Raw genomic sequence first — 22,045 nt, 5'->3', positions numbered from 1 at the left:
TATTTTCTGTGTAGCGTGTTGATGTTCAAATTTCTCGAAACACGACATGTCGTGAGGTTATTAAAAAGGAGGATGAAACAACCGTCTGAAATTCTCTCAAACAGGTGCGCCTGAGGTGGATGAGTTAAGTTGGTATTTGTGACGTATTTGGGTGTGTGCGTGTGCGTTTGTGTCAACCTCCCTGTTTACCGTATTACGATGTTCCTCTTCCTAGTCACGATGTTGATTCTCATCTTCCACAAACCCACAGGACCTCGCCGCCGGCAACCTGGACGACAGCAGTACCAGCTTGATATCGCGCAAGAAGCTAAGTGGTACGACCTCTTACAAACGACCTGGGCCGCCGACACCGAGCAAGAAGGCCGGACGCCTATCGTTCGGTGGATCTCTACCGACCAACGATTTCCAGTACAAGGAAATTCTCAAAGATAATTCTCAAAGCAATGGTGGGATGACGACGACGTCTACGATGTCTTCTTTCGGAAGTCGCCTCAGTTTCGGCGGTCGGAAAAGCAATGTAGATTCCTCGATGGCGGCGGGTGCTGCCGCCGGCAGTAGTGGAAGTATTGCCGATTTGAACGCCCGCCGGAAGACTCCCGGCAAGTTCAAGCAGATGATCAGCTCGACGAATCTCTTCAACACGCTGCAAGCGGAGAAGGACGAGGTAGATAAAGACAAAAAGTTTTTCCCTTTCTATATCTAGGGTTTCAAGGCGCTGTGGATGGAGTCCCGCTCTGATGGTTTTGTATACGTGTGTGTTTAGACGGTGTTTGCATGTGTACAATCGTTATACGGTATACTATACTAATCCTTGTAAGACACATTTTCACCCGGTAGGCCGTTTTGATGAACCTCAGCTGGAATTTCAATCTTTGGCGCAATCGGCAAAGGAAGTAGACATGTGTATTTTCATGACATAAATGAAATGTCTCTTTTCTAATCATTTGCAAAAAAAGAATGTAGGCCTTTTGTTTGTCAATAGACAAAAAAAATACAGTAATAAGTAAATTATATGTTTTGCATTTCGAACGATATTTGAGGTATGGAAGTCAAGATTGTCGTAATCTGTAATCTGTAAACGCTCCTTAACTTTTCCTGAAAACAACCGACTTTCTGTACTAGAAATACTCCAAAATTAACCATAAAGGTTCCTCGAATCTCCCTGAAATTCCATAAGAACTTGATATAGCCGGCAATATAGAATTATAGGCAAAAGTGATAAAGACTACGTATCAAAAGCTTCATGAAAGGTTGTTGAAATTCCATAAAATTCTAACAGGGTAAATGGCGGCTTTGGCATCCATTGACTGGTTTCGGCAACCACAATTTAAACGTGAAGTTCACTGTATTGTCTCACCAAAATGCTTAGCTATATGTATTTAAATGATTTCTTAGTCTTTCAGCTTCAATCTGATAACATTTTTACAATTAAGCAAACCTGTTATGCCAGGGTTTTAACCTTTGCGTACCTAAGCTTTTTCATCCAATCGATCGGGAATTAATCATATATTGTCCAGCAGCTTTGAGACGACCTTCTTCCAGCAATTTAAAGAACATGAAACAATGCATTCCTAATGTTTCTAGCTTAGCATAAATTAGACCAACGTTATAAAATCGCGGGCCAAATGTTAAAATCCATATCAGCTGGCGCGCCAGAATTTTTCTATGGATTGATAAGATAATTTGCGTATCATTTCACTACAGAACGTTCTTTCTGCGGTGAGTGAGTCACTTTTACTGATTCGTGTGGAGAAATTTCTAAAAGGGTAGGTTACTCAAGCGCTGAGTGACCTCACTTTTAGAAATTTATCCATACGAATCAGTAAAAGTGACTCACTCTCTGAGTTCGTTTAGTTTTCAGTGTTTCGACTAGATAGGATGTTGCTGTCTTTAATAAAGTTATTCAGATGGATGAGACCTGAACAGCTCAGATCATAATTCTCATATCTGTCGGCGGCTTCGTTCGAACCGTTCAAACCATACAAAAACTTTTGTTTTGTTCGAACGAAAACAAGAATAATACGATTTATGCAATCTTTTTCGAAAGAAAATGGAACAAAGAATAATGAAAGTTATGAAAACTATAACCACAGAAAAAACAGACTTAACACATTGAATATTTCTCACTGTAAAACATCGTTGCTAAAACACTTCCGGCATCCGTTGAGTACCTTTTGATGGGCAGTACGCTCAACAGATGGTGGTAGCGTTAAAAAGTTAGGGAATTGACTATGCGCGCCTAAATTGGCGGTATTACCAACTAAGAAATATTTAAATTTACCGTTGAATGCGTGTTCGATGAACAAATTGTGAGTATTATGTCTGTTTTTCTGTGCTATAACTATAACTAGCACTATATGTTGTATATATGGAGTATAACCAATTCTATCTGGTGTTTAATAAGTTTCAATGAAACAAACAAATTGACATTGCATTTATTCAATTACAACGTTTGTTATTTTATAGATTTTAAATTGAGCACAGGTAAAGATAAACTGAATTTAAGTTAACCTAAATAAGTTTTAGTTGAAAGCCACTTGTCTATCATAGTTTTGCAACATAATGATTTGTAATGTCAGAGGTGCACTTTGCAGTTTCCGAAAGTTAGGTGAACATGTTTGGAACCTAATTATAGGATTTTATAATTTCAAAAATTTAATCTAAATTTTTCTTTACTTTACTTTTCCTGGTCCGACGTCCCTCAGAATTGCACCTGCGTCACAATGTTACGCCAACTAACTTGGTTCGTGGCTGCTTGTCTCCAATTTCTTGACCGTCCCACACTTCCTAGATCTTGCTCCACTTGGTCTAACCACCTTGCTCGCTGTGCTCCTCTGCGTCTTGTACCGGCCGGATTCGAGGCAAACACTATTTTTACGGGATTGTTGTCAGTCCATCGTACCCGTCCAGCTTTCGCGACTTTCTGGATACTGGGTTCGCCATAGAGTTGCGCCAGCTCGTGGTTCATCCTTCTCCTCCATACAACGTTCTCACCTACCCCGCCAAATATGGTCCTAAGCACTCGTCATTCGAAAACACCCAGTGGTTGCAGGTCCTTCTCGAGCATCGTCCACGCCTCGTGCCCCTACCGGTCTTATCAGCGTCTTGTACATGGTACATTTAGTACGGGGGTGAAGTTTACCCGACCTCAGGGTCTTGTGGAGTCCGTAGTAAGCACGACTTCCGGCAATTATGCGTCTACGAATTTCTCTGCTGCAGTTGTTATCCGACGTCACCAATGATCTGAGGTACACAAATTCATCCAGCGAGCCGTATCGCGCTCGGTTCCTCCAGCTAACAGATACTTTGTCTTCGACGTATTTACCTTGAATCCAACCTTCTCTGCTTCACGTTTCAGCATGGTGTATTGCTCCGCCACGGTCCATAACGTTCTTCCGACAATGTCCACGTCGTCAGCGAAGCAGATGAACTGGCTGGACTTATTGAAGATCGTGCCCCGCATGTTAAAGCCCGCACGTTTCATAACACCTTCTAGCGCAATGTTGAACAGGAGGCAGGAAAGACCATCGCCTTGTCGAAGTCCTTCGCGAGTTTCAAACGGGTCCGATAACGCACCCGATATCTTCACGCAGCACTGTACACCATCCATCGTAGCCCTGATCAGTCTGGTCAGCTTCCCGGGAAACCCGTTCTCGTCCATAATCTTCCATAGCTCTTCACGATCAATAGTATCATAAGCGGCCTCGAACTTGATGAATAGGTGGTGCGTAGAGACTGGAAATTCACGACACTTTTGGAGGATCTGCCACAACGTAAAGATTTGGTCCGTTGTCGATCGCCCATCCACAAAACCGGCTTGATAACTTCCCACAAATCTGCTTGCTACCGGCGATAGATGATCTGAGAAAGCACTTTGTAGGCTTCGTTGAGAATGGTGATCGCTCGATAGTTCTCCCTTTTTATATATTGGGCATATTACTTCCTCCGTCCACTCCTCCGGTAGCTGCTCTGTCTCCCAGATCCTGACTATCAGTCGGTGCAGACAAGTGGTCAACTTATCCGGGCCCATTTTAATAAGTTCCGCTCCGATAGCTGCTTTGTTGTTCTTAAGCTGTCGGATAGCATCCTTAACTTCACCTATCGTGGGAGCTGGCATGTCCCCATCATCCGCTGTACCCACGAAGCCATTCATCCTGCTGCCTTGGTCCACTGCCTCTGCACCATTCAGATGTTCATCGTAGTGCTGATTCCACCTTTCAATCACCTCACGTTCGTCCGTCAAGATACCCCCTTCCTTATCTCGACACATTTCTAGTCGCGGCACAAAGCCTTTGCGGGATGCGTTGAGTTTCTCGTAGAACTTGCGCGTTTCGTGCACGGGAAAAAAATCGATCTCCGCAATGAGAAAAATGACTCATGATTTCATAAACACAGCGTATTTTCATGTTACTAGCCAATCTTAATTTTAGGATTTATTCAACAACCACCCAATTTAAAAAAAAAATATTAATGAATTTTCCATTGTGGAGTTCCATTTATTTGGTCATTAATATATTATTAAATGGAGCAGCAAAGATAATCTCATAGTCCTACGTCAACAATGTTTGCGTGCTTTGGACACAACCCTTATTATTATTATTGTTTAAACATGAAAAAGCAAATCTTAATTGGGGTTGCATTGAACTTGAAAATCTCTGATTTTGAAAAAGAACACAACCAATACAAAATCTGCTCTCACCGCTCTCACACATACATATGCATGTTTGTAGAATCCGATTCGCTGCAGCTGTTCCGACTGCAGCTTCCAGAAAGTTCATTACGGCTTGCTCCCAACCGGAACGTCCTTCCGAAGGTGCATTATTTTTCATCATCTTCACCATCTTCCTGGGCAATCCGATCGGCTGCAGTAAATAAATTTAGAAAAGTTATACGCATCTTATTCGGGAGGAAGCAGCAAGTGATTGATAGTGTCGGCAAGAATGTGAAATCTCGCAACGGAGTTTTTCCCAATATCCTATTTCTCCTATTTTATGTTCCATGTTTGCCAAGAAATTTGTTCCATATTCGGGTTGAATTATACTTCTGATTATGTTGCTCTTCTGAGCGAACTTCTCGCCGGACGTACTGTAAATTTCTAGTAGGAAGTTTTGGTATTTATCGGCGGAAGTTCTCTGTACCTCTTCTCGAAAGTTTGAACTTCTCGGCGTGAAGTTCTCTGTATTTTTCATGGGATTTTCTCAGAACTTCTCCTCGGATGTATGCTGAATTTCTCCTCGGAAGCTTTGAACTTAGGGCCCATGCATTAATTATGTCACGCTAAATCGAGCAAAAAATTACTCCCTCCCCCCCCTATCGTGACGATTTTCCTATACCTAATGCATTGCTTATCACAAAATCTTAGACCCCCCCTCCCCCCTTAGAGCGTGACATAATATATGCATCAATCCTTATCCTCGGAAGATCTTTGAACTTCTCGCCGGAAGTTCAAAGATCTTCTCCTCAAAAGTTCTCTGAACTTCTCCTCTGAAGTCTCCTGAACTTAGTTCCGGAAGTTCTGGGAATTTCTCCTTGGAAGTTTTGTGAACTTCTCCTCGGAAGTTCTCTGAATTAAATTTTTGGATGTTCGTTGAACATATTCTCGGAACTACTCGGCGGGCGTACTATGAATATCTGAACGTCTTATCGGATGCATGCTCGGCATACACAGTTTTGGTAACGAACTGCTCATTTGCTAATAACTTTGCACACAGTTGACGGAACATAGTTCTCTTTGAAGCAGTAGATAGAATATAGTGTAAGCTTGTTATAGATATGTAAAAAAAAGTTGATTTTAATGCTAGTAGTCAACTGTATTTGTTTTTGCTTTATAAAAATGAGGTGAGAAATGCTCACTACACATCTCGGAATTTAAGTGTTAAATTGATTAGTGTTAATTTAAATGTTAAGCTTTACCTAATCTTCGCATATCTATAGTAAACTATCAACCTAATCTATCAATTACTTTAAAGACAAATAAATTTCAATATCTGAGTGAAAAGTTATTACCAAATGAGCAGTTGGTGTGTACAACTGTGCATGCCAGGCATGATCGGAAGTTCTCTAAAATGCTCACCAGCTGCTCTCTGAACTTCTCGTTGGAATTTCAGAGAACTTAAATGAAGTTCTGTGAACTTCTCAGAACTTCTCGCCGAAAGTTCGCTGAGCTTCTCATCAGAAGTTCTCTGAACTGCTCGCCGGAAGTTATCTTAACTTCTCGTCGCACTTCAGGGAACCTTGATTGTGAACGTCAGGAAAGTTCTGCAAACCTTATGGTTTTTTTTTAATATTCTGAACTTCAGGGAACATCTGTAGACTTTCGTCGGAAGCTGAGTTAAGGATCGTTCGTTACGTTTTAGGTTTTTAAAAAGCTAAAACTTCACTTAACACACTTTATTCACTTAGAAACTAAACCGAGTACACTAACTATTCGATGATGAAAGAGAGCGAACCACCTGCTCACTACCTATTTATGCACTTAAAGTGCTTACTAGGCTGTTCTACCCTACCGGCTTCCTATTGGCGCAATCCATGGCGTGATGCACCTGGATTGCGCACCAACTGCTGCTATTGGCTAATCCAACTAACAGGATTTTCCTAACTCTGTGAGTTTTTTTTTTGTAATTATACGTTCTGTGAACTTTTCTTTGGACTGTGTTGCCCATAATCGCAAGTCAGTCCCATCTGTAAAAACCTGGAAATGAGAAAACAGCGTTCAAAGATTTTACAAGTTTTCTGATGTGACACTTTTTTTAGAGGGATAAATTTAAAAATAAACGTACAATGTGATAGAATGCATCTATATTTACCAAAAAATATTGGATAAAATTTCGTGAAATTTTTATTTTATGTCCAAAATCTGAGTGGAACTGACTTGCGATTACATTTGACGTTAATGAGGAAAATAACCGCAATTCAGTCACAGTTCCATGACGATGCTACATTAGTTTAGCACAGTATTGGACAGTAGAAAGATACCATCGTCCCATAGAACGTTATTGTAAGTTTCTGGACTTGTTCCGCTGGTTCCAGAGCAATGGCCGGAACATATTCCGGTGAGTGTGGGTCTTGCGATAAATCAATTCACATGAGAATTCAAAAATAAGATCAATAAGAATCATGATGAGTGACCAGCACCATGTTGGCCACACCCGGACATGTTCCGGGTATTCCCGGGAAAGTGGTAAATCCTTTTTAAATCAAAATCTATCAAGTGATACATCAAATCACATGAGAATTCAAAGCCATATCCATTGGCGGTTGAACTGAGTATTGTTAGAACTATATTGGCCACATCCGGACATGTTCTAGATACCCTAGGGAACGTGCACAAAATCTGTCTTGAGACAAATCTCATGATGCGATTTGTTGTCTAACAATTTTAATTCTATAAATGCAATCCTAAAACATATCTGTGATGTTGTCTTATAGTTTATTTAATGAAATCCTTTTTTTTCTAAAGGGACTGACTTGTGGTTACTTTTCGCTGTGGGAAAATTTGACTTGGTATTGTTTTTTTGATTTTTCTTGAACAAACCACCTTTTTTCAATAGCCTCACATCTCACACCACGCAGAATAGGACAGACATTAAAATCTCTGCACTATGCATAGCCTCTCTGAAGTTTACAGAAAATTGGTAAGAGTACTCGAAAGTTTGTAAAACCACTCTGAAGAAGGGCAGACTTCATCAGAACGCATAGGACTTTTCTTAGGGAAGCAGAGCTTAGCTGAAGTTCGCAGAACTTCTCTGAAGTTATTTGAACTTCTATGATGTAGGCAGAACAGTTTTGAGATGTGTAATTTAGAGAACTCTTCTGAAGCTATATTAATGAAACTTGTTTTATTGAAACTATTTATTGTAGATTGTTGAATAATGAGTAGGTAGAGAATATGACGGAATCTATGGGAAATGGATTGAACGATTGAACATATTAAGGAAGCAGGTTTGCTACTCGGTATGCAGATGGAATTTGGTGAATAGTTGGGGAAGCTTGGAACGTACGAGCTATGGGTGAATATAAAGATGTTGGAAAATACGATTCATCGTTGCTTTGCAACGATGAATACCTTGGAGACGATGGGAAGTCGTTGGGTGATATCGGACTTGTTAGTGATTGACTTTAGGATGAGGACTTATTAGTGACTTAAGGGTGAGTGTTTTGGACTGGTTGGCAAATCGCTGGGACTTGTTGAAGAGTACGCAAGAGAGGCGCCACCTGACAATGCAAACCTGTTCGATTAAGGGTGGGGTTCGTGGTCGTGTAGTTAGCGGCGTCAACCGTCGTTCAGGCGTATTGTGAGTGCCACGAGGGTTCAATTCCCGGTCCAGCCGTTGGAAGTGTTCAGTCTGTGCAACCCGTTAAATGTCTTTTTTATTCTTCACGAGACCCAGCGATTTGCCGACAAGTTCAAAATACTCAACCTCGAGTCCACGGAAAACACTAACAAGACCGATATCTCAGATTCGCGATTCCCCTGATTACGCTGGCGATGAGAAGCGTGATTCTTGATCAATCGGCAGTACTGCATCTTTGAAATAATCTTCTTACACGACGTTACAATATCCAGCTTCCTATGAAATTTCTTGTCGCATACTTCACCCAGCAACCTAAAACACATCGGCATGCTCAAAGTTAATCACACCTGCCGGAGCACTCACCAATCACTCCAGAGTTTTATATTTCCTGGATAGCATCATCGTCCTGGATATTGGTTTTCTTCAAATTGAACTGGCTTCGTTGAACAAGATAGAAGTAGGTATTCGAAGACGGCTTCTAGCGTTGACGGCAGATCTTAAAGTATGGCAGAATATTCTTGACCAACAATTGAAATAGGCGGAACAACCAAACGTAAGAAAGTAATGTTTGAATTTACATTTTAATAGCAGTAGTTTTAGGTTAGTATTGGATACCAATTACTCGTGGCGGGCTCGAGGTTAATGGGTAACAATTTCGATTGGAAGAAGCTAGGTAGGAAACTGGTTTCTGAAGCCTCCTTCAGATACTACTCTCGGACGGTTGACCAAATCCTGGCTGGGTAGGGGCAAGTAGCACAGGAACAGGAGGATAATAAGAATGGGACACAATGGCGGGAAATTGTTTGGAAAGGAGGGGATTTTCACATCAAACTCTAACATCAGACAAACAAAGGAATTCGTAGATCGCTTGCATGTAGGGAAGATCAAGTGTTCCCAATACATCTCTTACTTCACGGAAGGGTTGTCTACCTCGGGCCACTAGGGTATCCAATAGTCGTGCTCTGGAGGCGTCATTAACCGAGCAATACCAAACTGCGTGATCGATGTCATCATAACCGGTTCTGCACCTACATATATTGCTGTTAACGAGGTTTATTCTATAGAGATGTGCGTCTAGCGAGTAGTGGTTGGACATAAGTCTTGACATCACTCGAATGAATCCCCGACTTACATCCAGACCTTTGAACAACGCTCTCGAAGAAACATTTGAAATAATAATATGTAACCACCGCCCAAGAGAATAACTTGTCCAATCGTTTTGCCAACTTAAAAGAGAACTCTGACGTACTAACGGGAAAAATTCATCATGTAAAATTCTTCTATCATAAATCTCGCCTTGTTGTGCGCCCACCTTTGCGAGAGAGTCTGCCTTCTCATTGCCTGGGATTGAGCAATGTGAGGGGACCCATACAAAGATCCAAACTCATCTGCTCCCTTACCTTTGAAAGGAAATAAGATGAGTGCCTACCTTGTTTCATCGACCGAATAGCCTCAATCGAACTGAGACTATCCGAGAAGATGAAGTAATGGTCTATGGGCATATCGGAAATCATCCCCAATGCGAAGTTGATTCTAGCAGCAACATAAACGGAACAAGGTTCCTGAAGTTTCCGAAAGGCGGTTGAGTATTCATTGAAGACGCCGAAGCCAGTGGATCCATCAATGCGTGATCCATCAGTGAAAAATCTTCTATTGCAATTGGGTCCTTTAATTTTGAAAAATATATCGCACAGCAATATTTTTTCGAACCCACACACTTTCACCTCGATTTTTAAATCAAGATTTAAAGCAAAATAACAGGGTGTCTACTACCTGGAAAAACCTGGAAAACCGGGAATTTACAGGGAATTTTATTTTTTCTGGAAAAACCTGGAATATTCAGGGAATTTTGGTTCCACTCAGGGAATTTTCCAATTATCACTTCATTCGTAATTCAAAAGAAGTTTTTCGTTCAGTTTCTCGAAACGTTTCTTAAGGACACTGAACTTGACAAGCATCTGACAGCTAAGACAACGTGTGCGAACGAGACAAGTTCATTCAGAGAGTCTTGTCCAGGGCTCTACAATTTCGAAGCTCTAAAATGAACTCGTGTTTTGTTTCTCTCATACATACGTGTTCGACGCTTCATTTCTATAACGCCTAGCTAGACTATCAGCAAGAAACGAAAATAAAAAAGAAGGACGCTTGGAAGGAAAGGCTGGCTGTGGAACTTCTCGTCGTTGCTTTGCTCATCGCTTTCAATGTAAATAACGTCGATTTTCTAGTTAAACGAACTTCATTATGGCTTTCAATCCCCTTTCACGAACACTCTATCGCCGCTCTTTCAATTTGTTTAAAATGCGTTATGTCCCGTTTTCGATCATTTTTTTAGATAAATATATGGATGGAAGATAAATTAGAAATATGACGTGTAATCTTCAAGTGTTTTGACGTGAGAAATGCTTTAAATGTGTTATTTCATTTTCCGTCATATACGTCATGAAACCTCTGTTGATGTGTTTCATGAAAGAGAAAACTATCAAAGTCGAGCGCTCTTTCGCTCATCCATTTCGACGAAGCTTGAAAGGAAGACCAATGGAGCGACGGGAGAAAGAGAGACAAGCGATTGAACATTTGTTTGTGCACGCCGACTGAGGTTCTAGAATGCTGCGAAGCTGTTCGACTTTAACAGAAAAAGAAAGCCAGCAGTCTCTTCGTCGCATCGATTTGGTCGATTGAAGCTGATATTGTGACGCCCTGGTCTTGTCACGCTCGCTCTTCGCTGATTTGTATGTGGAGGATCAAAATCGTCGTAAAAAGGAAACAGCCGAAAAAGAGAGACTGGCAACCGTCAAAAGGAAGCATACGAAGCATGTATTGTATAAGAATAAGCATGCCAGACAGCAGGTCTGAGACCCAACATAGAATTTTTTTTTGAGCTTCAGAGAGGGTCGGAGATCTACTGAGAAATTTGTTGAGCTTCAGGGTAGTTCGTAGATCTTGAGAACAGAACTACAAACAAATTAAAAGTTATTAACAGAAATTCATAAAAACAAAATCACAAGAGAGGTCGTAGATCTTTAGATAAATGTTCAAAGAAATTTTCAAAACTTCAAGCAAGCAAAAATAATTTCAAATCAATTTGTAAAACTATAAGCGAAATTTTACAAATCTTCAGGGAAATTCGCATAACTTCAGACAAGTCCAAGAATCTACAGTGAATAATAAAGTATTTCACAGAAGTTTGAAGATCCTCGAAACATTATTCAACATCAGAAAAGTTCGTACATCATCAGAACAAAGCTACATAACTTTGAAAAAAATTACAGGACTTCAGAAAAAATCACAAGAATCTCAGAAATGTTAATGGATGTTCAGTAAAAATTGCAGAACTTCAGGGATTAAAAAAAAATATTTACACGATTTCAGGAAAATTTGTAGATCTTGAGAGAGACATTTAAAACTTCAAAGAAGCTCAAATATTTTCAGATAAATTTTGACAACTTTAGGTAATCTTCAAGGAAATTTTCAAATCTTCAGGGTAACCCTAGAGGAATTTACAAAACATCAGAGAAGTATGCAGATCTACTGAGAAATTTATTGAGCCTCAAGTTTTTTTTGTAGATCTTGGGAATAGAGCTACGGAGCTTAAGAAAACTTTACAGAACTTTAAAGATATTTGCAGAAATTTGACAGAAAGTTTCACAGTTTCACACAAATGTGAGATCTTCAGAAAAATTCGTTAAATGTCAGAAAAGCACCTCAATTCCAAAAACAAATCGCAGCTAATTACAAAAGTACAATATTTTGCAGAACTCCATGGAAGTCGGAAATAGATACATCTAAAGAACTTCAGAGAAGTCCGTAGACCTTAAGAGAAGTCTGTAGAACGTCAGAAAGTTTGTACGTTTTTAAAAAAATTTGCAAAACTTCAGCAAAACTCACAGATCTTCAGGAAAGTTCGCCGATCTTTAGATCAAGAATCCACAAAGAAATTTAAAGAACTTTAGAAAAGTTCGGAGATCTACTGTAAAATTTATTGAACTTCAGGGCAGTTCGTAGATCTTTAGAGCAGAAAACTTTACAGAATTAGAAATGAATTTTAGGAACTTCAGAAAAGTTCAAAGGGTAGGTCGTAAATCTACTCAAAAATTAGCAGATGTTTAAATAAATTTTCAGAATTTTACTGCGGTTCTTGGATTTTGAAAGACATTTACAGAACTTCAGGTAAGTTCGCTGATCTTTAGAGATATTTGCAAAGCTTCAGAAAAATTAGGAAATCTTCAGAATACTTCCTAAAACTTCCGGAAAGCTCAAAAATTTCTAGATAATCTTTTAATTATTTAGAAAATTGTATAGATGTTCAGAGATATTTGCAGATATTCATTGAATCATGAAAATCTACCGGAAAAATTCCAGAACTTTCGAGAAGTTTGTAGATTATTTGAAATTTTGTGAACATCAGAGATTATTATTGATCTTCAAGGATCTTAAATCTTCAGGGATTCAGGAACTTTGTAGGTTTTTAGGAAAATTTGCTGAACTTCTGAAGAACACACAGAACTTCAAAGAAATCTGTAGAACTACCGAGACATTTGCAGATTGTCAGGAAAGATTGTTTATCTTTAAAGAAATTTTACCGGAGAACAGAAACAAAACTTCAGGGACGTCAGAAGGTTTGAAGACCTTGCAGAATTGAGTTGTTAACAGAAATTTTCAGAACTCAAGGAATCATGTATATCTAGTGCGAACTTTTCCCACTAGCTTGTCTAAAGTTGGTACCGACATCCTGGCGAAGTTTTGAAATTCATTTTCATCATCTTATCGCAGCTCTTGATGGACAAGATGAGCCAAATCCCTACCGGTGTTCCTCCTGAGCAACCATTTCCTACTCCACAAAGTTCACCTTCTCTTTCTCATTTTATTTAAAATAATAAAGGCAAATACGTCTGCCGAAACTAGAGCAATTTTCCGGTAATTCATGATGAAAATATTTACTTTTGATTCCTGATACAGTTTTGTTTTGAAATCTAAATTGACAGTTCTTTCGACATGTGCAAGCAGTGTGAACACCAGCAAACAGGGGGGTTCGATAAAATAATAATGTCTATAATTTGTATGCACCTGGAATTTTTTTCATCCGACCTGGAAAAACCTGGAAAACTCAGGGAATTTGATTCCTTGGATTTAGTAGACACCCTGAATAATAACTTCACTGTTTGACACGAAACTGACAAACTGACAGCTCGCTCCCATACAAAGTGACACCGAGGGGCGCTAATAAAGTGATTTTTGCAAATGTAATCGTTCTTATTTAAAATAGTTCCAGTGTATCAAAATTAATGAAATTGTGGGTTTGGGTTCCATTTTTAATGCAGATTACGAATATGCATTTACCTCAATCAGTTCAGCTTCGAACCTGTTCGGATACGGTTGTGTATAAGTTTATTTCTGTTTTGTGCGTGCGTTCGCTGATTTTGCCAGATTAGCGCTGGCACTCTGCCTCCCGGACGGTTATACGTGTGTGATTGGTGGTTTTCTCGCTTTCCGAGAAGTTTTGGAATCGAAAAAGAAAACGTGATGCATCATGTTTGCAGGCATCAGAAGAAGTGTCGCTATCGGCGTTGTTTGTTTTTTTCTTCGCTTGTGCTCCCGGTACAGAAATTTGTGGCGTCGCGTGTGATAGTTTTTGATTTCAGTTTGTTTACGCGTTGTATGATTTTGTGAGCGGTCGCTTCGTGTTCGCGTCATGGAGCAATCGATTACATTCGACCAGAGGATTGATCCCCGTAGGGCGGGTCTATGATCGGAGCTACTACACCAAGCGTGACATAGCTGCTTGCAAGGGATTCAGTTGGACTGATTTGGTGAGATTGTTCCATTTTTCTACTTTTGTCTATTTAAACTTAATTTCTATGAATGCGTATCGTTTGGAATCATTTGATTCGGATGAGACTCTTAACTTTTATTTGTTTACATTGTGTTTCAATTGGTATTCTTAAGAACTTCATAAATAAGGTTTCAATATTTAAATTGAGCAGATCGACTAGCCTGGTGGCTGCCGCTTTTGCTTACTGAGTAGAAGACCGTCGGGGATCCACATTGTAAAGATTCCCTATTTTCAGCTTTTTTACAGGCTGGAGTTGTTGTTTGAACCATTTAGTTTATCAATTTAATTTATCTGTATAACAATTATTCACAAGCATTCTTCCAGGTCAATTCAAGAATAGTTTGATGATGATAAATCTTCCTAAAATTCACATTACAGTTATGACCCGATCCTGTCAATCTCTCCGCGCATCAGACTGTTATTTTTCAATAATTATACATAATTGTAATTTCATACCTTCCTCCTTCAAGATGAATGTTTAAGATACAAATACTTTGCTAGCTGACAAAATGGGGTCATTGCTGTATAATTATTCTCTTTTTGCAGCCTTCATTCAGACTGGATCTATTGATTTAAATTATTTGAGTTTTGTTCCAGCTCTTTGATGACGGAACATCACTAGATTTATACTGTAATGATTCGCTCTTACAGCTTTCACCCTGGTTTTGTCTGTTGATTTGAATTGGTTTTCAGCTCTTTGGTGTTGGCAGTCGCGGGCGATCAATTTTGCTCATGCTCATGCTCTAAGTTCATTTTCAGCATTTCGATGATGGAACGTCTTCAGATTTGTATTATAATGGGGCTTATTGCGGATGTCACATCACGGTGAAAAGTTGTCACTTGTCGTCACGGTGAAGTGATTCCCATTTGATTTGTACGGTAATCACGGCTCTTATTCTGAGTATCACTTTCTTATCACCGTGTAGTGACACAATGATACACCATTTGGTTTTGGCTTCGGGCAAATCCAAGTATAATGCATGATAACACTGATTCATTTAAAACCATGGTCGCATCACTTATCAAGGTGAATCCTGATCCAACGAACCCAACTTACTAACAAAATCTCCTTTTCTGTGTCTTTTGTTGGAAATTTCAGGGTTACATCTTCCTTATTGGGAGCTGAGGAGACATAGAGCTGCATCATATTGTATGTAAAATAATTATTATTTTCATTGCGGAATACCAGTTTTTTTATTCATGTAAATGTATTTTCATTATTACGTATTTTAATGTTCTGATATATTTCATTTCTCCATTACATATGTTTACTATATATATAAATAAATACTGGGTTGGGAGGGAGCATCAGGGTATCATTTGACCTGAAACTGGACGATTGGAGTGGTATGACAACCGGAGTCTAGGAGGGAATAAACACTATCATTTTCTTTATCCTACCGATTCGATTGTGGTGGTGTGAATTCTACTCCAACAGTTTCATGGAGATTGACGCGCCCTTCTTAACAAACCATCCTGTAGGAAGCTTAATAAGTATTGCGAATTGCGTTATTCGATTTGTTGGATCGTATCGTTGGAAGGAGATTCTTAAATTCCCGTGGATTTCGCGTAAGTGTCTCTGCTTACGGGTCCACCCCACCGTTTTTGGCCCTTCATACAGCGATATTGTGAATTCAGATCGGTAGCTCAAATTGATCTTGCTATTAAGTGGAGCTGCATACAAGACAAGATCTTCGAAGGGATGGTGGCTACCTTACATACATACATACATACATTACGAATATGCATTTACCTCAATACCCTTAAAGAACCCAATTGACTTGTTGAGAAATTACTTTAAAATGGCATGATATATTGTTATATTTTTAACAGTAACAAACGATACTCTAGTAACGGTTGGTAGATTATATTTTAATAGTGTGTTACTGGCATTAAGATCTACCATCGAAGTCTAGTCCGAACTACTTCAAACAAGGAGAACAGGACTGTTTTTGTAATCAAAGGAACACATCTTAGGCTGTTTTCCATTTGGTGAATTTTCACTTAAATTTTCGAAAATCCCTCCCTCGAGAAGGCGTTTGTCAAAATTAATTTCTGGTCTGTCAGAAATAAGTTTGGTACAATAGCAGGTTTATTTGAAAATTTTTCATCTGTAACATTTAAGTGAAAATTCACCAAATGGAACACAGCCTTAGACTGTGAACCATTTGCCGAGTTAAATTTAACTCGTGGTTAAAAGTGACATTTCGAAAGTTATTTTCTATGTTCGAAAATTCCTGTGCTGTCGATCGACCGGTTTTCGAGAAGAACTTAGCCAAGGTTGTCAAAATTTAACTTCTTGTCTGTCAGAAGTAACCACGCTCGGATAACAGAGTTAATCGATAACTTTCCATCTGTCAAATTTTAACCAAAAGCTAAAATAATCCACCAAATGGTTCAGAGCCGAAGTGCTTGATCAACTGTTGTGGCTTCAGCATTTGTTGGAAATTTGGTCCTAGCGGGGTTTTGACTAAAGACGTTTTTACCAAATAAGCAGCCAACCATCGAGAAAAAAAAAATACAGCGGAAAAAACGAACGTGACATTTGTTCATGGGCACAGCCTACTTTCGAGTGAAAAGGACTAATATCATTTTCGATTTTGCGGTGTAGCTGCACCGCCGAACACCGAAAAAAATTTCCATCTGTAACATTTAAGCGAAAATTCACCAAATGTAACACAGCCTTAGACTGTGAACCATTTGCCAAGTTAAATTTAACTCGTGGTTAAAAGTGACATTTCGAAAGTTATTCTCTATGTTCGAAAATCCCTGTGCTGTCGATCGACCGGTTTTCAAGAAGAAACCAGCCAGAGTTGTCAAAATTTAACTTCTTGTCTGTCAGAAGTAACTACGCTCGGATAGCAGGGTTAATCGATAACTTTCCATCTGTCAAATTTTAACCAAAAGTTAAAATAATCCACCAAATGGTTCAAAGCCTTAGAATGAAGCAATTCAAACAAGCTCTTAGTGAGAGCAAACTGAACACTAAATTTGGTGTAATTTTTTCCTGTTGAGTACAAAAAGAGTGTTCAATTTGATGTTCTGCTAAGGCAATAAAAACAAAACTGCAACAACATATTTTTGAAGAGCAAATGAAATCAAAATTTAGTATCAAATTTGTCAATCGCGTGAACTGAAATCAAATTAAAATTTCAGTTTGATAGTTGAAGATGCTAAGTGTCAAATAACAGACATAAAGTGGTCATTTTTATACGATAGATGAGGAGATGAAAGTATAGAGTTGATAGTTCCGTTAGAGTACGGCAGTGTGAAGATTGTATATAGAGAGTAGAAAGCGAGCAAGGACAACTTTGAGGAAGGTACTAATCGGGTACATTCATCTCCTCATCTATCGTATAAAAATGAACACTTTATGTCTGTTATTTGACGCTTAGCATCTTCAACTATGTAAATCGTTAACATCACGTAGAAGTACTACAAACAAAATTGTGAAACTTCAGTTTGATGTTGCTTTCAAAATTTGATTTCGGTTTGCTGTCATGCCCATGGTTTCCGTTCGTGCCCTTAGGCACAGACTCTTCTACTTTCTTAAAATAATATAGTCAATTCCTGACCTGCTGAAAGCTGATTCATGAACATTGACGAAATGAAAGCAATTCCAATATTTTTGGGCAAGAAAGCTTAGGTACGCATGGGTTAACTGTAATATAGTACGCATTATAAAATGCGACTGCTTTCAAGCTGCCGATAATAGAACATCTGGTTGACATACAGTTCAAATGTAAAGGTTGCCGAAGAAACCACATTCACCTGAGCAGTGTTCGGAAAATCATTCTCAAATCTAATTCATTGAGTCTCCCTGCGAGAATAAACTTGCGTGCGAATGCGGCAAACAAAGTTCGCATTTGAGATTATCATGCATATTCACGCACTCACACTCACAACGCCTAAAAATCATTCCAGCTTTAAACTCATAAAAACCACTCAAACGTCAATTGATATCATGCCTATGCATGTTGTGTTAGTTTTCCAACCCCTGATGTACAAACAATAGTAATAACAATGAATAAGGCCAAAATATAAAGCAATGCATTTTTGAACATGAAAACTCATCGGTGATTTTTGCGACGTTGAATTTTGCAAGGCGAAACTCATAGGCGCATAAACTCATGCATGAGATTTGAGTTTTTGAGTTTTTCCTAACACTGCACCTGAGAAGTTCGGAGCGTTGTAAAAAAGCAGTTCCAGGCCAAATAGCGAAAAAAAAAAAAAAATTTTGACTCTCTGAATTGCATGAAACTTTGCATAATTGTTTTTTTTTATGGATAATCATTTGCATTTTTGCAAAAAATCGGCATTTTTTTCTAAAAATGGCTGATATATTGCAGCACGAAAAAGTCACTTTTGATCAAAGTGACCTCTAAGACAAAGTTGTAGAAAAATATAATGTATTTTTGGGAAAATATACACAGTAATTTTGTTTTAGTAATTAAAGTCCTTGTTCATTTTTTGATATTTTTTAAAAAAGCTCATGAAACATGTAAATTTTTGGAATGCTGGAACCTTCGCATGTAATCCGATCAATTCGATATGCAATCATATGGACTTCTGGTTCCCCGGAAAATCGGATTTCCTTACCCGGTCATTGATTTTAAGCAAACCTCCGCATATGACTCTGCTCCACACCTAATTTGTCCGTATCAGCAATCACTTTGTTAACTCCTACTTTGTGTGCGTTATTACTAACATGCACCTGTTATGCATTTCCTTTTGCATGACACGTTAACTTGACTTGGACGCACCTAACCTCGGGTCTCCCCATTCTAAAAGCATTCACTTTGCCTAACTTCCACAACCTTTCACCTCCACACAAAGACTCCTAAGAGACGTGACCTGCTACCGATTGTGCATCCACTAATCACGAAAATAAACTGTGACGACGAGACCGACTTGGGACGCACCGGACTGGACGACCGACGACTTCGACCGCGACCATCAAGACGAAACTCAACCACCAACGACAATAGTGACAAGACAAGAAAAACCCAGAAACACCTCCACTTCCGGAAAATCATGAACCGATTCGACACAAATCGCCGCTTGAGCAGTGCAAACAATAGTAGTGACAGCGCAGGAAGCAGTCCCCCTAACGTTGCGGTGGGTGCAGATGACGGTGATGGTGATCCATACGGTGGATTCTCGTACGAGGGCACTCCGGATCGAGTCCGCAAGATCGACATCAATTCAATGGCGGTTTTCGGCAAAAGTGATCCCAAGCCAATGGTAATGGTGTTCAGCGGGGATCGCAAGGACCTGAACAACAACCATGGTGAGATCGTGAGCAAGACTCCCTCCAAGAAGATCGATCCCAATATGGTGAATAGGAAACTCGAAACGAGTACCTTTGTGCAGCGGCTCTCCACCAATCGACGGGACAAGCATCGACGGAAAAGTCAGGACCAACGAAGGCGGTCCTTCAACCGACTGAGAAATATCGACGGGGAAGCGATCGGTCGGCGATCGCCGAATGAATTTGAAGACGAGCAATCCGAGGAAGAATTCGCAATTGATCACTCCAAGAGCAACTTTGAACTATTGCTGGACGAAATGGTACTGGACCGACCGAGTGAAATCCTTCCGAACTCTCGACTTCAACTCCAGCGCAGCTGCATGTCGGATCCTTTCGAGGATGTGGTAAGCAGCTCGACGGGGCTACCACCCGTCTCGGTTCCGTTGATGGATCGGTTTTCGGAAATAATTCGCATCGCCACACTCCAGCAGGAATATTCGGAAACCCGGGCGGTGAAAGCTAATGCCGAGGGTGGGAAATCTTCCCATTTCGAATCAGACTGGACCTGTACGGTTTTGGTGGTTTTTGTCGGTCTGAGTTTTTCGGTGCTGATTTTCGGCATCTATCTGCACTATGTGGGCTTTCGGGTGGCGAAAGGTTCGTGATTAAAAAACCGGAGTGAGGTAAATTATGTGTGTGTGTGTGTCTTCAGAATAGAGCGATCGATTCCATCCACCTGGTGCAGTGTATAATTTTAGTTTGTAGTGTGTCCAGTAGTTTGTAAGATTGATTTGATAGAATCTGATGATTAATGTAATTTAATTTGTGATATAAATCTTCAATTTAGCTTAGTGTGCGTGTGTCTCGAAATAAACGTTGTAAATGAGTATCTTGAAATCTCAATGTCTAATTTCTGAAGAGTGTTTATCATTTTAAATAGGTATGCATAATGGTGGCGGTTGTCGTAGATTTGAAGTAGCCTAGAAATTATTGCATAGAAAGTTTCATGATATTTAATGCTTTGCTTGTAGATATGTGTAAACCATTGTATTAATCCTTGCTGAAGTTCTTTGAATCTTGTTGGTTATCTGGACTTTTTAGAAGACATTCGATCTTATATAATTCATCTGAAATTTCCACTAGCTCCTCGCAAAATTGCTAATGAATACCATTTCTACAATTTCTCTGAATTAAGGCAATTCTAAAAGAAAGAATCAAGATTTTAACGACACCGTCTTCAACCCGAGGTTGCGCAGACTGAACAATTAACACTAGATAACGGACCACACTCAACACCCAGTAGAGTTAAAGTTATTGATTAACCCTGCTATCCGAGCGTGGTTATTTCTGACATACAAGAAGTTAGATTTTGACAACCGTGGCTGAGTTCTGCTCGAAAACCGGTCATTAGATAACACAGGGATTTTCGGACATGGAAAATAAGTTTTAGTTAGCTCTGCCGACACTACCATAAATCATCCACTGAGCAGTTCCAGGCCAAATTCCGCAGCAATAAACAAATTTTAGATACTTTACCTCTCAGAACAAGGTGTCTACTACCTGACAAAACCTGCAAAACCGGGAATCGCCAGGGAATTTTATTTCTCCTGGAAAACCTGGAATTATCAGGAAATTTTTATTTTCTTCGAGGAACTTCCTAATGAGTTTCAAAACATTTTATAATACAACCAAATTTATTTTCCTCTTTGTTCGCTTTTACTCATTTAACATAATAATTTTGAAGTGGATTTATCGTCAGTAACAGTGAAATTCCAAAGAACTCTTGGGATAATTTCAAGGGAATTCAGAGGAAAATGCCAAGCAGTGAATTGTTAGGAAAACTTAAAATGAGGATTCCTTAAAAGTTAGTTCCGATGTCCTTCAGATTCCAGGTGAGTAGAATCCCAATGAAATTTTGAGTAGGATTCAAAGGGAATATCCAGCAGAATTTGGAGGAGGATTCTAAGCTAATTGCAAAGAGAATTCCAAGAGATTTTTGAGAATTCTAAGAAATTTATAAGGATAATTTCTAGGTACTTGTTAGTAGAATGTCTAAATAATAAGGAGAATTCAAATGGAATTCTGAAACGAATTAGGTGACAATTCTGAGCTTAATTCCAATGGAAATCTAAGGAATATTCTAAAGGAGTTCTAAGGAAATTTCCAACGAAGTTTTGAGGTAAATTACAAAGGAATAGTTTCACGGATATTCCTGTTATCATTTTTAGAGAACTCAAAGAAGAGTTCCTATAGAATTATGAGGAGCATTTCAAGGAATTAACGGAACAACTGAGGAATTTAAGGAGAATAATTAGTGAAAACTGCGGAGAGTTTATTTCAGCAGAATTATTTTGGGAATCCGTAGGTAACACAGCGAACGCAATTAAGAATTTTAAAAGAATTGCAGTGTGAATCAAATAAGAACAATACGGTATTCAGAAATCGATCGTAGATGTTCAGTGATTTATTTAATTTTCTAAAAATTTATTATTCCTACATAAAAAGTATTTAACGTTATGGAGATCGCAGTAGGCCTCGTCTGAAAGCTGACGTGTTTTTCTTTTGCTGTGTATTTTTCGTCAGCGAATTAAACATTTTTTGCTTTAAATTTTTTAATTTATGTAAGAGATGAACTGCCCTTTTCAGCATAGTTGTCCCATTCGTTAAAAC

The 22,045-nt window shown here is 39.1% G+C and overlaps 1 protein-coding gene across 2 annotated transcripts in view; it reads left to right on the top strand.

Moving 5' to 3' along the window:
* The window catches only part of mud (mushroom body defect), a 76,126-nt gene that overhangs the window by 36,392 nt on the left and 17,689 nt on the right, over positions 1-22,045 (top strand). The window contains exons 8-9 of one of the 2 annotated variants that reach the window (XM_065218822.1): positions 251-664; positions 18,961-20,278. In XM_065218822.1, the coding sequence (XP_065074894.1) occupies positions 251-664; positions 18,961-20,040 (1,494 nt within the window). In that variant the 3' untranslated portion in view covers positions 20,041-20,278. Of the gene's footprint in view, positions 1-250; positions 665-18,960; positions 20,279-22,045 lie in introns of those variants that run through there. The other variant, XM_065218823.1, reaches the window with a different exon arrangement.

This window comes from Ochlerotatus camptorhynchus, unplaced genomic scaffold (assembly GCF_037179485.1).
Source record: "Ochlerotatus camptorhynchus isolate MF236.1 unplaced genomic scaffold, CSIRO-AGI_Acam_v1.1 ptg000094l, whole genome shotgun sequence".
NCBI lineage: Eukaryota > Metazoa > Arthropoda > Insecta > Diptera > Culicidae > Ochlerotatus > Ochlerotatus camptorhynchus.
This window is presented reverse-complemented; position numbering and strand designations above follow the sequence as displayed.